Here is a 17,653-nt window from a genome sequence, read left to right as displayed (position 1 = left end):
TTAAAAATGTTTATATCCTCTTCTAAAAAGTTGATGGCCGGATGTCGTATCGTTTTACGTCACTTCTGTGACTATTTTATTCGGTTGTTGATTTGTCGACTGAGATAGTGGTGGGATTTTTAAAAGAATGAAGGCGAGCGAAGCGAGCGTGTTAAGTCTAGTAAAGTAAATTATTATAAAAATAACGGAGTAAAAAAATTCAACAAGTGTCAATTTAAAAAAATAAAATAAGTAAAAATTTTATTAAATATTTTTCATCATAGATTTTTTATAAAAATTCACAAAATGTGTATGTGCAATGAAGAAGCAGACAATATGTAAGTACAACTTTTTTAGTTTTCCTCCAAATAATAAGGTAGGATTATAAAAGTTATTCAGTGCTCTAAAGGAAGTTGTGACAGGAAAAAAAAAAAAAATAATATTTCTCAGATTAAAAAATTTTTTATTGTTGGTTCAATGTTTTCATTACTCCTAAGTTTTTTAGATAATAATCTGGCATGATTTGACAATTTTCTTTGATAGCGTCTTCCGAGTCCACTCCTGAGCTCACCCATAGTTTTATAAATCCACATAAGTTTGCAAATTTAATATCAGCTGACAATCTAAAAAAATTTCAAGTTTAAATTATCAAAGGGTTTTTTATTTTTAATTATGTTTCTAAACATCGATAACTAATTATGCTTACGAATCGCCAATAAAAATACATCTTTGTGGATTAGTGATATTAAATTGTTCGAAGATGAAATTTTTCAAATTTTCACACGGTTTCGCATATTCAATCGGTGTTCTATTTGTATGATTAATAATTATATCAATAAAACATCCTGGACCTGAAAATTTTTACCACAATATATATTAACTCTATTTATTTATTTATTTGTTACTCATAATAACTTACCAATTAATGACTGTGTTTTAGAGATCGGTAATTTTTTATCTTTTGGACCAATTAAAAATATAACATTCTCATTTTTGAGTATCGAAGCCGCTCGTAAAAGTCTAGCCCAGTTCATATTAATGTCGAAATCAATAATAACAGCTTTTATTTCGGAGTCAGGCTTTAAAACACTCAATATTCCTGTCATGTTTTCTTCTATGTCCAGTGGCTACATAAAATAATTTAATAAGCATTATAATTCTATCTAAATATAAATAATTAAATGTTTCTTACCCCAGTGACTACTTCAATACCATTGTCTGTTAATACTTCTCTGAATCTTTTAGTTGCAATCACATAGGCTTTGCCTTGGAATCCTATTTTTTTCAAATACCAAATGACTGCTTGTGACGGTAAAATTATTTGATCCTAAAAATAATTAAAGTAATTTTTTAAAATCAAAAAGTTTAATTATAAAAACACTTAAATAATTTTTTTAAGAAAAATATTTCAAAAATTTACTCGGCATATTTACTAAAAAATACTTACAGCAGTCGCTTTATAATTCATTGTTCGAAATTTTACAACATAATCCTCCACTGAACGAGCGCTATGATTTGACACAAAAACAACTTTTTTCCCATAACTTTCAAGCATTTGCAATGATTCTAACGCGCCATTTATGGGAGTGTCATTGAGCCATAATACACCTGCAACAAAATTAATATCAACTAACACATTTAAAAATTATAAAAAGGATAATTACCGTCACAGTCAGTGAAAACAGTGTCAAAAGAATCTAAAAATTTTTTAAACTCTTCCGGCGACATTTTACTAATATCTTTCGGGTGCATTTTAAAGATATTACGTTTCAAACTAATAATGCAAAACCTATCTATTTTATTTTTGACGTCTATTTAACAGAAGAATTTATTTAAGTTATCAAAAATATCACTACATCACTAGATAATAAATTGTCTTTTCTCAGTTGTTGAACTAATCAGTATTATTATTGAATGTAGCAACTGAATTTATAAATCGAAGATCGATTTGAGTTGGTTTACTTAAGAACAAGATGGAAACACTAATATGACTATGTAACTGATACCGAAACACTAACACCAGTTCGGTAGGAAACTTATTAATATAACAGCCTCAACAAGATGTTTTAAATAATTTGAGTGACAAATTTATACAGTGAATGATATTTTATTTTTTCAACGCTTTGTGATATTTTATCATCGATCCGACCTGTTGTGAACTTTTGGAAACTTGGTATAAAAGTTCCCTCGAGATAAATAACAGCCCGAATTGAATTACCAGGGTATATATATATATATATACATATACACACATATATATATATATATATATATATATATATATATATATATATATATATATATATATATATATATATATATATATATATATTGGTAAACACCTTTTGTGGTGAAAAATACCGGATTTGATTGTAAATAACTAAGAATGTGGTAACAGATGATAATTCTAAAATTATCTTTCAAGGCTTTAAAACTTTACTATGTAAAAAAAAATATTATTCTGTTCTTATCGACTCTTTCAAGATAGTGTATCATGAAATTCTATTCTTACACTTTATTTTTAATGCGTAATAATACAATGAATATTGACTATAATAAAAACTGAAGATTTTTTTAATTTAAAATTTTGAAATATGTTTTTTCTAAATTAAATATTTAATTTAATAAGATTAAATGCAGAAAAAATAAATATTTGCTTACTATGAAAAAATTAATTGGGTCTTTAAATAATTTGTGAAATATTCATAGAAATTTTAAATAAAATAATGGACGATGATATTTATTAAAAAAATTATTTATTGAGCAAAATTCATCAGAATTCATACCATTGACAATATTAATTAATCATTTGATACATATCTGGCAAGATTTACGTTATTAAATATACAGATAAACATAAACAATAGTGTAATAAAATATTAAATAAGAAAAAATAATATTTACTATCACAATCTACGGTTTACAATTATTAAAAAATATCTGATTTTCTAATCTATTCATATTAAAAATGAAAAAGCGAAAAAAATAACTATATTTTATTATTCATAATCATTATCATAATAAATATTCAGCCAGCGCCATAGAATTATTTATAAAATTAAATATTTTATATAAATATTATTTATGAGTACATGATACACCGATAAAAAATGAATTATTTAGATTTCATATTACAGATAACATTTATACGAATGAATAAGATGCTTCATTATATTATTCTTGACTAAGAAAAAAAAACTATTACAAATACGGCAAGATTCATCACTTAATATCTAGATTCCTTGTTTTTTTTTTTCTCTTTTTAATTTAATATAACTGAAATTAAATATCACCGTCGGGAATCCAATAGTTTAATAAATTTATAGCGATATCTTTTTTGAATTTACATTTAATTTTTTTTTTATCACTTCAATAGTTACTAATTAAAAAATATGAAAGTCATGTCAATATTTTTGTTTATATTTTTCACATTTTGTGATATCAATTGCACTATTTATGAGATTTACCTGAGGTAATTATTTATTTAAATGAGATTCAACATGTTAACTAAACCTATTTTATTAATGAGCAATATCAGTATTATATTAATTCATTATCATCTAAATGATATATTTACAATATTTACACAAATCATACTTTATATAAAAATATTTAGCTACTTTTATAATATCTGTCTTTAAAGTCATCATTACGTATTCATTTTTCGTTAAATCCAGTACTTATTTCATTAATAACTTCACTATTATCACTGTTATTATTGTAATGTGATGACTATGCATTTAAATTTAAATAAACCGATCAAAATAATGGAAAGATAAAAAACAATCTCAATTTATATACCAATAATTTAAATTATAATAATCACCGGCAAAATTAAAAAGTTTGCCGTAAATTTCACGTATCTGAACACTTTAAAAATGAATATAATTGTCCATAACATTTTGATTCTTTAGACTTCACTCTAAAATCACTGTAGCAACATTACTTCCGTAAATAAAAAATATAAACAAATTTTTAAACTCAACTATTCAACAAATAAAAAAATCATTATATATTTCTTTATGTGGAAGTTGATGAGGTCGGCGTGTTGTGAGACATAATTAACTTTTGCTTATATTTTCAGAACCACCTTGGTGATTCATTCGTCAGTTTACTTATCAATTATTCGTCTGCATAACATAAGTAAAGCAAATTATAATATAATAATACAGATGACCTATACAAGATCTTCTTTGAATTCTGTGTTAACCATTGCTGTCATAGGCGTCATTTCTTCTTTAGGTTCAAGCAAAGAATTGTAATAAGTGTCCATAGGTTTTGCGCGGAATGAATTCCGTTTTTCGTTAAAGAAGTTCAGTCTTTTGCGTTGAAGATCGGATTCGAACCACTGTCCTGGCCTTGCCGGTGACCCTCTTGGCCGGTACAACATTATCTTTATTATATAGACGATGCTCCACACTAGGAAGATTATTCCTCCTAAGAAAAGCAAGTAGATAGCGACATCTTGGACTACCGGTAACACATTCAAGTACAAAATGAATCGGTTATTCATGCTCTCTGGAAGCTCATACATTCCCTGAAACAATTTGAATAATTAATTAGATAACAGATCAATAAACATTTCAATTTCAATTAATTAACGATCGACATGGCAATCAAATTTAAATAACTAATCAATATTTCTGCAGATATCGATCGACTACTTGTTATGTTTATTTAATTGATTAATCATTTGATATTAATTATCTTTATTATCCGGAAGAAATCAAGAAGAAAGGATAAACGGTGATTTATCATGTTTTAAGCACTTGTTTTTATCGTCGATTGAGAATGTTCTAATGAGATTACATTATTTTTTGAGCCATATGCTTCTTTAATTAATGCATACATCAGTGCATCTACTTATCAATCGACTTACCAGATGTTTGCCTTGATTCTCGGGCAAAAAAGTGCATTGTCAGTCTATCATTTTTATTGTTAATTTATTTATCAATTTGATTATTATAATTATAAAGTGTACTTACGATTTCGAACCACAGGAGGGGTAACACCAAGTTGGAAAAACCCTCGACGTTTGAAATACTACTTATGTCCTGCAAAGCCATGTTTATTTGAAAGCGAAAAGCTAAGTCTACTGGAAGTCCTGATTTAGGTTGGATGTAAAAGTATGATTCGTGTATATCTTTCTTGGGCTCGAGTCCTTCTACTTTTTCAAGAAGCGATGGGTCTGATTCGTAGAAGTGAGGATATGATAAAGCGATCGGGAATCCTGTTTGATAAAATTTATCTATTATTAATTTTTGTTTCATTAAAATTTAATTGGCAAAAAAAAAAAATTTCCAAAATTTACCGTAGTAACAGTCAGTGACATCTATCAAGCCCTCTTGTAAGCATCTTCCTTCCCGGCAAAAGCATTTGTTATCTGGATTTTTGGCTCCGTTGTCAAGTTCATTTTCCATAAATTTGTATTTGTATGTATGGAGACCTTTGACATCTTTTTCACCCGTTCTCACCTAAAATTATATTAATAATTGATGATTTATTTTTTGATTTTACTCCACACACACACACATACACACACTGACGGACAAATTATTTTACATACCATTTTGGCTCTTCGACAAAGACTTTTTCTGTAGAAAAGAAGAGTATCGTTTGGTTCAATGTAACTAGGAAATTTGGCTCCGTCACTTGCACCATTGACATTCGCACACTTTCCTGTCCATTGAGGTAGATTAACATCACCTCTGTATTTGTCAATCAATCCTGTTTTTCTTACGTCATTCTCACCGGTGTAAACAGTCTCAAAGTCACCATCGAAATCGTACATCTGCAATGAAGAAAAAATTTCAATTTATATAATTGTTATACAAAAATTCCAATTATAATTATTTTTTTTTTTTTAGATAAAAAATAAAAAAATACATACCCTATCAATCAATCCAAGTTTTTCAAACTTAATCCACGATGGCAAAAAAGTGTTACCGAGGGTAACAAGACTAGATTTGTAACCGAACATGAATTCGTGCGCTGTCATTTGTACAAGAGGTCGTGAATCAGTTTGCTTGATTAGAGCATTTAATGGCCAAGTAGTAATTATTGAAGCATCTCTCATTACGTTAGCAATACTCTGAAAAAAGCAATAAAATAAAATAAATTAAATTAAATTTATTTGTTTCAGGTTAATAAAATAATTTCAAACGAAATTAAATAAAAATAGAGAAGAGAAAAAACATTGATGGAAAAATACCGGATACGTCAACATTCAGATCAAGTTAGTAGTTAAAAATCAAGCCAGTAGTGGTTAAGTACATGCTTGAAGATTATACATCCTAGAATTTAATCTATTTTTGTCAATAACCGATTACGTGTCATGAAAAGCACGTCGTCACGATTACCATCCTACATAACTGTCATCCGGTTGACAATAAGACGTAACGCATTCCACACATTTTAATTATTATTTCAAACACTCATCATGTACCTATCTATGACGTCTAAATAATTTTTTGCTTATTATTTTCTTACGCATTTAATCAACTAGATTTTTTGTCTCGTGCTCATTACTCATTATAATTATCATTAGTTTTTCTAATTAATTGTCCCGACTAGAAAATTCTAGTTGATTATAAATTATCACTAATCGTAGCGTGTGCCGTTTTTATGATTATTTTAATCTTACAGTCGGTAATCGATTAACATTCAATTTAAGACTGAAGATTATTAATCTCATCGGTCAAGATTATCCATAAATCACGATTACATCAAATGATTAACGATAATACGATAATTATCATGCCCGATGATTTCTAATTACTGCTTTATAATTTCATTCATCTAGTTGTTTAAAATAAACACCGATTAATTCTTTCTTTTTTTTGTAAAAAAAATTTTTTTAGTAACTAAAAAACTCATCTATCATTTAGATTTTCATTAAAATAACTTTATTATTGTGTATCGATTATAAATCAATCATTTTTTTAATTTACTAACGATATTTAGTATTTACTGAATTAAACTCTGCGATTAAGTCCATATTAGTGTGAATGGTTTTATTGGAAAACTGTTTATGATCACTCTTAAACATTATGCAATACAGATAAAAATATTCAAGAATGTTCACTATTTTGTAATAATGAGATAAATTATCAAATTGATTGATACAAATGCTCCTCTAAAAATATCCAGTTAAAAAATTCTTCTTTGTGCAATAAAATTTTTATCATAAATAAATTTAGTAAAATTAAACAAATAATAAAAAAGAAATAATGCATAAATTTTTCCACTGAGGATTTGTTAATTTTCTTTTTTATTTTAGCGAGATTTACCGATAGATACTGACGCAGGTAGAAATTTTTTTGATTTGCTAATTGTTACCTAGGCAAAAAGTTAAGGAATTCCGTGTTACTCATTCATCCCCATGAATCGGAGACGTAACTTTTCATAACAGGGGATTAATGTTGTTTTACTCGTTTTCTAAAAACATTTGAATGTGATTGACCTTGGGCGGGAACCGGACTTAAAAATTAGGAAGATTATGTTGTGAATTATTGCCGTCGTTTAAATACCGGAAATCAAATATATAATTCGCGTAAAAAAGTAAAACTTTCCGTAAACAACCTCGACTTTTATTTTCTCCAAAAAAATACACTCATTTTTTTTTTTTTTTTTTTTTTTTATTATTTAGTTATTCAAATTTTAGAAAAAGACACATGGGACAAAGAGATACGTGTAAATTATTATTTAATTGATAATTGGTATAAAAAAATAATTAAATAGTGGAAGGAAAATCTGTTTTAAGGAGCAAAAAATTATCACGAAATTTATTAGCTGAAAAAAGCTTCACGATGGCTAAAATTCAGATGGCATTTATTTTGAAAGGATTAAAAAAATTTTCAAAAGTTTCCATCGAATTAATAATATTTTATAATAATTATTTATTTCTAATAAAATTATCACATTTAGAAAATTAGTGAATTAAAAACATTATAATATTTTCTATAAAATTGGAGTAAAAAAAAGGTTTTTTTTTTTTTTTTTACTAATCGATAAATTCGAGTACATTAAGCCCACGCATTTTATCTTGAGTTTTTGCCAACCCAGACCCGCGGAGTGGAAATTTTTGGGGCAAGAATTAAAATCGATTACTTTTTTATACGGATTATAATTTTACAAGCGACTTAAACTTTTTTTCTACGGTAACTTTCCACAAAAAACGAGATTTCGGCGAGCAACCGTTATGGTTACAATGTATTTTTTATGGCTGAAGAGCATATGTCACAGTAATGTGTACTGCATATTAATGATTGTGCCCAAAGTAAATGAATTGTATTTATAGAATCATCATCCAGGAGATTGTAACGTTTATATTTGTCTTGAATTCTTGAAACTTATTTTTAAATCGACTAAAAACTGACCTCAGTATTATTAAAGAAAATAAAAATCCAGTCAAGTCAATTGAATACAGTGAACTAAAAGATAATGAATAATGACAATAACTAATCTCGATCGCGGATTACAGTAAGAATTGATTGAAACAGTTATTGTTATTTTTAGACCTACTTTCATATTCATCTGTTTCAACATTATCATACTCTAGATCACATGATTCGTTAGATTTTTTGAACCTAGTTACGATAATCTCTCGTATCAGTGTTATCATTAGAATATTTAGGCTGGAATTGCGCAAACTTTTCTGGGGCATGATTAATTATTTTTAGAGTGATTGTTTGTTATTTATAGATAAATTTTATTTAATTGTGCTTACCAATAGCGCGATATTTGGCAAATAAAGAATATCATTTTCAGTTCCGCCACTTAATTCTGTTACATATGTAAGTGGGTGCTTCGGTATTGCGGAAACTGTTCCATTGTCATTGAATGTTATGTTTGAATGCTCTAAATTCTCTCTAAAAAATTAAACAATTTTTTTTTTTTTTTTAATTAATCCATGAGTTTAAATTTTATTTTTTCAAATTATGTGAATTTAAAATTTTTTAATTTAATGGATAGTATTAAATTTTTAATACAATAATTTGCACTTAACAGAAATATTAAAATAAATTAAGAAATATTGCTATTATATCATAAAAAAATATTACTTGTAAACATAAGGTCCAACTTCTTGAAACCTGAGTTTGGAATCAACGCCAGACATGTATCTATCATGATTAGTCACATTGAACAAATAAACCTTGAGATACAAATCAACTGGTGGCTTCCTCCACAATTCAAAAATTTCCCCATTATTGCTGAATGTTACTTTTAATTTAAAAAGTAGTTCATATGGCTGAATTACGAATATTAGCAGGCCAAAAGTAAGACCAAGAAGACCCAAGCTCATCAATGTAAAGATACCTGTTGACAAAAATTATTAATTTAATTAATTCACAAAATCATAAATTTTTTTTTTCATAATACACATTATATATTAGACACATACTTCAAGTTATTAACTCCAAAAACTTGAATAGTTCAAGGTATCCATTTCTTCCGTCATTTTCGATAAACAATTCGGAAAAAAATAAGCGTAGCTGGAATATTATTATAAATATTTCCTAACACCTAACTAAACAAAAAACCGTAGAAAGTTATTTGTTATTTTTGTCCGCGTCTACGCCAAACAGATCTTAGAGTCAGACTATAAAAATCTTTCTTTAGTTAAATAAAAACCGCTCTAATTATCTCTACTGTCCATAGAAATAGAAATATTTTTACGACGATCGATTATTTATCGCTTATGAGTAATTTTATTTAATTAATAATATTTCTCCAGTTGATAGCAATGAAATGAGTAGTGACTTTCATTCATTTAAACACGATTAATCATGATGAAAATATATTTTTTTAAATATTAAATCCAATTATCTAATAATTGTGAAAACAAAAATTGAATTGAATTTTCTCTTATTGATTTTATAACTGACGTAATTTTTTAAAAATAATTATCTGTTACGTTATATCATGGAAATTACAATTGTAAATGAAACAATTTAAATATTTAAGAAATTGTAAATAAATTATTAGTTAATAGAGATATTAATTATGCATTTTATATCGATAACAAAATAAATTTTTTCTTTATCAAAATGATGTCACACGTGACAATCTTCAATTGATTAATTTGATTACATAACGCTTTTTTCAAAGTAAAAGGGCCACTTTTAAAAATTATGACATTTAACTTTCATAATCCAACGGAAAAGCTAATGCGTTATGCAAAAGTTAAGTTATCGGTGTAAAATAAAAGAAAATTACAAAAATTAATGAGCAAAACGTTGAAAACTACTTTGGTATAATAATGAACAATAAATGGTCGATAAAAACTTATAAGCGGGCAATTAGTGATGGGAAGTTTCAAGAGTGACGTTTTTTTTTTTTTTTTAAGGAAGATCCCGAATCTGTTGGAAGCTTCTAGATACAGAAGAGCATCAACCGGTTTACTGTGGCGATTTTCGTTATTTTATTTTATAAAATATATTTTTTTGTCAGGACCTTTTTTTCCTCACTCATCGAGTTCGTGACGTTAGGCAATCAGATTCAGGATCTTAATGCACCAGCCTAAACCCCTGCCTAAGTACCTGCCTCAATCGCGAGTGCATCAATGGAAAATCCAAAGCGCAATTCTCATTGCTGTATTTTATATTAGTTGTTGACGAATTTAATTATTCATTATTATTACTATTGTTTAACAAAAATAATCGATTGATCTAAAGGACTTTGATTGGCAAAAATAAAAAATTAAATTTTAAGTAAAAATGTGAAAAAATTGCGTCGGCTGGCGGAATATTTTTAAAATGTCAGGATCAAGGTAAAAGACTCTCAATTTCAGTGTGAACTTTTAATGTATTCAACGTTAGTTATCGATATAATATAACGCCTTACGATTAATTTATTTATTTCTCTAAGACTTATATTGAATAATCAGTGTTTAATGATTATTATTATAAATAAAGCTTTATTTACTTTCCCAAAAAATTTGAATTCGGTCTTTCGAACTTTTTGGATTTTAATTATGATTACGATAAAAATTAGCTAATTTTATTTTATTAAATAAATTTCCGTTACACAACATAAACATTGATAATAAAATGCACAGATAAGAAATATTTTATTTTATTATTAATTTCATTATTCATGCTATAAAGTACTTAACTAGCTGTCAGAGATTTATTGTGAAGCGAAAAAGTTCGGGGCAATGGCCTTTGATGTCGGGATTGAATACATGTCTACAGATATTTATTACATGGCTGGTTTTAATGTAATCACATCAAACTTTTCGATGCACTTAAAATTTTCTTAATGGAACTTTGTAGTTATTTTTTATTAATCAGGTGAATGATTTTTAAAAATGCTTCGAATTATTTTTTTAAATAAAAAAATTTCCTAATTTAATATTCTTTATTGAATAAAAAAAAATTTGAAAATTTTTCTGTATATTTAAAAATTTAAATTGAAATATAAAAAAAAAAAAAAAAAAAAAAAAAAGTAAAATCTACAACAAAAGCTCCATTAATTTTATTCGAATAATTTTTTTCAATTAAGTGTACAAAAAAATTTTTTTATCAAAGATCAAAGTAGTGACTCAGTTTACATTCTATACAAAACATATAAGTATAAATTTTTTTATCAATAACAGCGATAAATTTAAAATACCCTGTACAACTGTATTTACAACGTCAATATAAAAAAATTATAATGCAAATTTTTGATTCGTAAAAATCTACCAGTGAAAAAAACATATATATATATATATATATATATATATATATATATATATATATATATATATATATATATATATATATATATGGAAGCAGGAAGTTTGTACGTGGAGTTGAGTTGACATTATGAGTAATAGTGATACATTATATTATAACAACAAGATAAATAAAACGGATAAAATACTAATAATAATAATATAACAATAAAGTAATGCCGATTTGGTTAAATTCTTTATAACAATAATTCCAGTCGTGATGTGCGTGGATCGTCTAGTAATTACTTCATTATCTTAATTTGAATTAGGCACCTTGTTAGTTTGAGGATAAAATAAAACAATAAACATAGAATAATTGGACATTATTTATTGTTATGCTCCAAAAAATTTATTACTCGTGATCTAGCAGATTCTAATCTACACCAAATAAATATAAGTTATTTTAAAATCTCTCTATGGCTTACATAAGCATCAGTTAGGTAAATTTAAATCTAAACCATTAAAATTGCAGATTGATAATTTAAAAATATCTAATTTATTTGAGTAAATAAAACATAAAATCTGAATAATTAATTTTTCATTGTACGAAAGATTTATTTCTTTATAAAAGTATGTAATATATTATGCTAAAATCATCAAATAAAAGAGATAAATTGTTTATTATTGCAATAGTAAATTGCGCCAGTCAACGCGCGAGTCTGTTGTGAATTTGAATTAACTTGTGCAGTTGAGCACACTTAGTACTCAACATAGTGTCATGCCTAGATTGTTGTACTTATATACACTATTTATATATCTATTTAGCAATTGTGAGTCTCTCCCAGGTTATATTGTATTAGGTGTAATGTAGCTGAGAATATTTGTCGGTGAAAGCATTTAACTTTAAGTTATACACGCGGTTTACTTGTTGTATTGTAATTTGTAATGTTACATTACATACCTACTGATCATAAAAGAAAAACGATTATATAAATTATTTTTTTAGTTAAAAATTTATTTAACAAATATAATAATAATTAAGTAGTTCATATAATCAACGCATAGGAATTTGCATAATTAACGTCAAAAATTACATGTTATGAAATGAACTCTAGTTTTTACTTTACCATTAAAGCACCTACCCAGTTTTTACTATCCAGGCAAATAAACTTAAAAATATAACGTACATGCGTGTTAATTTTAAAGGCAACGGTGATAGTTAGCAAGTGATTGGAAATTTCATAATTATTGGGAAATTCAGGTAATATTTTGATATTTGAAATAAAATTTAAAAAATCCACACAACAAACATTAGGTTTTTCAGACTTTGCACGATAGTAATTAATTGCATCATATATGTATATATTTATACGATTATTTCGTTGTTAGTGCACTTGAGTTGTCATTATACGATTGAAAGGTCTCGAGTCTGAAACTAAGAGTGATACTTGACGTGATATTTATCTTTATACGGGCAATGACATGTGTTAATTCGTAGTAATTAACATTTATGGCTGAGCTAAATGTTTAGAAATTTTTTATAAGGAAACTTTAAAATTTGCATTTCAGTAAAAATTTATCTTACAATAAAAATAGTAATATTTTTTAAAAATTCACTGACATTGCCCTGTTTTCCTCAACATTAAAACTTTGATGCGATTATTTATTAAAAACAAGTTCAGGTGTAATAAATAAATTCCTCTATAAACTGGTTATACTGTCACTCGTCTTACTTGATAAGAATGAGTATGCAAATAAATTTACGAAGATAATTAAAAATATTTTATAATGACAGTTAAGTGATCAATTGCATTTACCATAAATCCTGAACTTAGAAATCACAGTATGGGGTTTCTTTGAATCACGCCTAATATTTAAATAAATTCAAATACAAATCTTGAATTATGTACCTGTAATACCACTATTTAATAACTTAATAAATACGTAATAACGAATAAGTAATAACAGCAGGACATTATTCGGCAATCGACAATCGTCAGCAGTATAACATTACCAGTACGAGGTACGAGGTTAACCGCATGCTATTATAATCACTCACATTTAGATCTCATTCGTGTATTTATTAATTTATCGTTATCATTTTATAATCAAGTGGTTTATAATTCAAAGATGGTATTGGCTCGCTTTTGGTGGTCAATGCGGTCAATGCAATTATTATAATTTTAATTAGGATTATAATAATTAATTAATTTAACAACTGATTATTTATCTATGTCTTCGATATAATATTTTATTGACATTTGTATAAAATAATAAACAAAGAATGAATATGGACTATTAAAATATTTGAGATTCTTGGAAATATTAACGTAAAAACTATTACGTCTTAATTAGAAAATTTTCAATTATTTAAAAACATTAAAATGACAGAATTTAATTAAAAATTTTGGAATTTTAATTGGATCAATTTTAATAAAAATTTTACTTTTACTTAGAATTTATATAAAGTTACGTAGATTTTTTGGCCTTATGATTAAAATTTAATTCAAATAAATAAATAGGTAATTAAAAAAAAAAAAAAAAAAAAAAAAAAAAAAAAAAAAAGCGACTTACTCCTTGGCCATCTCCGCCTGCTGTTAGAACGTACTGGTAGAGTGTTATTAAAAAATTTATTAACTACAATAGCGGATTTTGTTTGAAGACTACTTGGATCACTGTCTGAAGAATCTTCGGGATTTTGTGAGCTTGCTTGGTGGTTAGCGTTAACATGTACGGACGTATAACGTCGACCAGCTAGCCGGCTCCAAATTGACATTAAATCTTTCATTTTAGTGTATTTATACTTTATTACTTTTCTCAATAATTTTATTATAGATAATAATAATAATAATAATAATAATATCAAACGTTAAATGAAATGTATATCACTACCACTTTACATGTAATTGATATAAAATATTTAAAATCACAGTACAGAGAGATCAACGAAAATCGACGACGTATCCGATCGCGCGTCGTCTTTACACTCGTTTGAGTCTCTGACAAACTTTTCTCAATGGTAACGCAAGTATCGTTAAAAATATAAAATTACGTGAGAAGTAAATTCAAATATTTATTTACTAATAAAAGTTTTCGCCAGTATTTTTTTTATAGTTAAAAGCTAAGTTAGTTAATAGTAAAACTGCTAGTACCCTCACGTAATGTTAATCTAAACCTCCCGACTTGCGATACCGTGCAAAAGTGCAGACAGATTGAACGACTTTGAAAAATATCGTCTGGTAGTAGTCTCTTGTACCGGTACCCCACTACCCTTTCTTCATTCGTCTAGAGCTGGTTGTTTTTAGGAGTGGAAGTGGTGATTGCACGTGGATCTTTGACCAATAAACATTTCTGTGTTTATAATGCGTTTCAAGTATCTTATTTCTTATAAGTTGGAAGTTTAAACTTACAAACGACTATTAGAATTCGATCCGATTCATATCGTTTTATAAATTCAATATTAATCTTTTGTAATTTTAATTTCTCCAATAAGATTTGATGATTTTTAAGTGATTATAATTAAGAGAAATTAATTTTAATGGATTTATATTTCATAACATTTTTAAAAGTTAATGAATAATTTTTCGATTGCATAAGAAAATATTTCTAATTTAATATTACCTTCCTCGAAATTCAAAGTCATAATTATCTATTTTTTCACTTTTTAAAACAAAAAAATTCTTCATTGTACCGAACAAAATAATTAAACTCAGTAAACGGTATTGGAATTACTAAAATTCTTCATTATTTTTTTAAATTCTCAATTAATAATTAGAAGTGTAGAATTTTTCTTTAAAAATATTTTCTTTCATTTTTAATTCCAAATTGTTGGTTTTATTTTTTACAATAGTTTTTTTAGTTTTTTTTTTTTTTTTTTTTTAATGAAAAAATCAAAAATGATTTGCTCAATTTTAATTATATAATTTTTATTCTAATTAAAGTAACAAAATAATTTATTCTTATACTTACAAAATATTCTCACTAATATTTAAATGATTTTAAATCTAAATGCATTCAATAAAATCTCAATAAACCATAGTAATTATCAAAGATTTTTTTAAGAATAAACATTATTCTCTAATCTATATTATATAAAACATAAAATAACTTGTATTACTTTTTTGTTTGAATTTTTTGTGTCCCTTTTTACAACACTTTTACTGAAAGGCCATAACTCATGATACTTTATAATAATATGTAGACACTTAAACTTTTAACGTAGCAAGTAGTAAAGGTTTTTTCATTCTCCAGAATTATGCTTTTTTTTTTTTTTTTTTTTTTTTTTTCACCACATTCCAATTAGCATGATTGTCGTAACCTCGATCTGTTCAAATGCGGAATTGTTAAGTCCTCTTTAATTTTGCATTTATCTCATTCTTTGTTTTTATTTACGTGTGCATCCGCAGCATTAAAGCATTATCTTTACGAATTCGATAAACTTTCAGATTCACCATAAACTGAACGTTCAATTTCATTCATTAATTCACGAGCAAGCGGTAAAAAAATGCAAAAAACCCCACAGAAAAAAAAAAAAATTGAGACACGTAAACCTGGAATAAATGTGGATTAAATAAATCTTAAAATTTTGTTTATTCATTGGTATGTCGCAAATCTTTAAATTTGTGATTGTCGGTAGTGGAATAAATTTTTAATCGACCTTGACTGTCTTTTTCTCTTCCTTATTAATAATGCGATCGATCTTTTTTTTTTTTTTTTTTTCAATAACTTTTTTCTCGTATTCGTGGTTTTTAATTCAGTAATATTCATACAATTAATATAATAACATACTTTTAACATATAATTAAAATTTTTTACATGAAAATCATGGATTTTACCTCGTTAACTCCAAGTACAACTCTTAACTCTTTGTCTTTCTATGAAAAAACACGTTAGTAGAATCGAAAGCTCTGTTTTAAAATCAAGGTCGCAAGGAATCGAAAGATTGAAACGCGAAGGTTGATGCCCTGAACTAAAAAAATTCAAGAGGAATTTTCCCTATATTTTATTACGTGTATTGTATAATTGTAAAAGACCACATAAATTTAATCTTCATTTTTACTCATTTATTATTAACTTTATAATTATTTTACAAGATCATTTTATTTTTATCACTGTTTTAACTGATAACAGTATTTATTTCGGAGAGATTTTTTTTTCATCATTACTTAAAAAGATTAAAATACGTAATTTTATTTTTTTTTTTTAACCTACTAGTTATTAGGAAAATTTTGTAAATCATAACTTTCTCGCAAAAAAATAAAAATATTCACTTAAATGTATTCAATAATAATTACTAGAAGTAAAAAAATTTATTTAATTTCGTAAGATAAATAATTAAATTAAAGATGGGAAATTAACGATCTTTATTTTTCGAACCTTTGAACAATGACGTACGTAATTTTTTGTGCAATTATATATTGTAGAGTATCATTTTTAATTATAGTATCATGTTTAATTAAGAAAATTTTTTAAGCATATATAAATTTTTTTTTGCAAGGATATAATCGACATTTTATTAAAATTAAAAAAAAGTGTATTGTTATGATTATTATCTTACACAAGAATTATTTTTAACCAATATCATAATAATACAATGCGATAGGGTAATTATAGTTTCATTTCTTTAGAGAAAACATTTTTGAAGTGTAACATTGAATTTAATTTATAAGCAGTGCATAGACCTCAACTAAAATCTCACTTTTTTCATTCAGAGTGACAAATCTAAAAATTGAAGCTCAAAATTAATTAATTATAGTCCATAAATTATTATATTAATAAATGATACGTCGGTTTAAATTTTTTACAAATCCGTCTAAAAGAAAAAAGTAGGCTAACCGATGAAATAAGCTCAGTAATTTGTAAAGTTCAACGAATGTAACAAAAATAATAGTGTTAACAGATAGTAAAACAGAATGATAATTTATAGAGACTTTAAAAGCTATTACTCGACATTATGAACCATTAAATCAAATCGTCAGACAATAAAGACGTCAACTTCACTCAAGCGCTTGAACA

General features: G+C 26.1%; 1 protein-coding gene across 1 annotated transcript; it reads right to left on the bottom strand.

The window, feature by feature from the left end:
* Positions 1–421: 421 nt before the first annotated feature.
* Positions 422–14,842, bottom strand: LOC141526365 (uncharacterized). The gene is made up of 14 exons (XM_074241351.1): positions 14,213–14,842; positions 9,042–9,297; positions 8,708–8,849; positions 5,870–6,070; positions 5,546–5,770; positions 5,291–5,453; positions 4,965–5,209; positions 4,160–4,516; positions 1,644–1,791; positions 1,427–1,587; positions 1,172–1,306; positions 899–1,106; positions 686–830; positions 422–602 (listed from the first exon to the last, which is right to left on the bottom strand). Exons 1-14 carry the CDS (start codon positions 14,424–14,426, stop codon positions 443–445), a joined length of 2,760 nt encoding a protein of 919 aa, XP_074097452.1. The 5' UTR covers positions 14,427–14,842; the 3' UTR covers positions 422–442.
* Between the last annotated feature and the right edge of the window lie 2,811 nt (positions 14,843–17,653).

This window comes from Cotesia typhae, unplaced genomic scaffold (assembly GCF_013202065.1).
Source record: "Cotesia typhae breed Kobodo isofemale line unplaced genomic scaffold, CoteBio_Ctyphae contig_33, whole genome shotgun sequence".
Classification (NCBI taxonomy): domain Eukaryota; kingdom Metazoa; phylum Arthropoda; class Insecta; order Hymenoptera; family Braconidae; genus Cotesia; species Cotesia typhae.
Note: the sequence above shows the minus strand (reverse complement) of the source record. Positions and strands in the feature narration are given on the sequence as shown.

Coding starts and splice junctions, on each gene's coding strand:
- LOC141526365 (XM_074241351.1), bottom strand. CDS start 14,426: ATGAAAGATTTAATGTCAATTTGGAGCCGGCTAGCTGGTCGACGTTAT. Junction 8,850..9,041: donor GTTGGACCTTATGTTTACAA/GTAATATTTTTT, acceptor TTAATTTTTTAG/AGAGAATTTAGAGCATTCAA. Junction 603..685: donor TGTATTTTTATTGGCGATTC/GTAAGCATAATT, acceptor AAATTTTTTTAG/ATTGTCAGCTGATATTAAAT.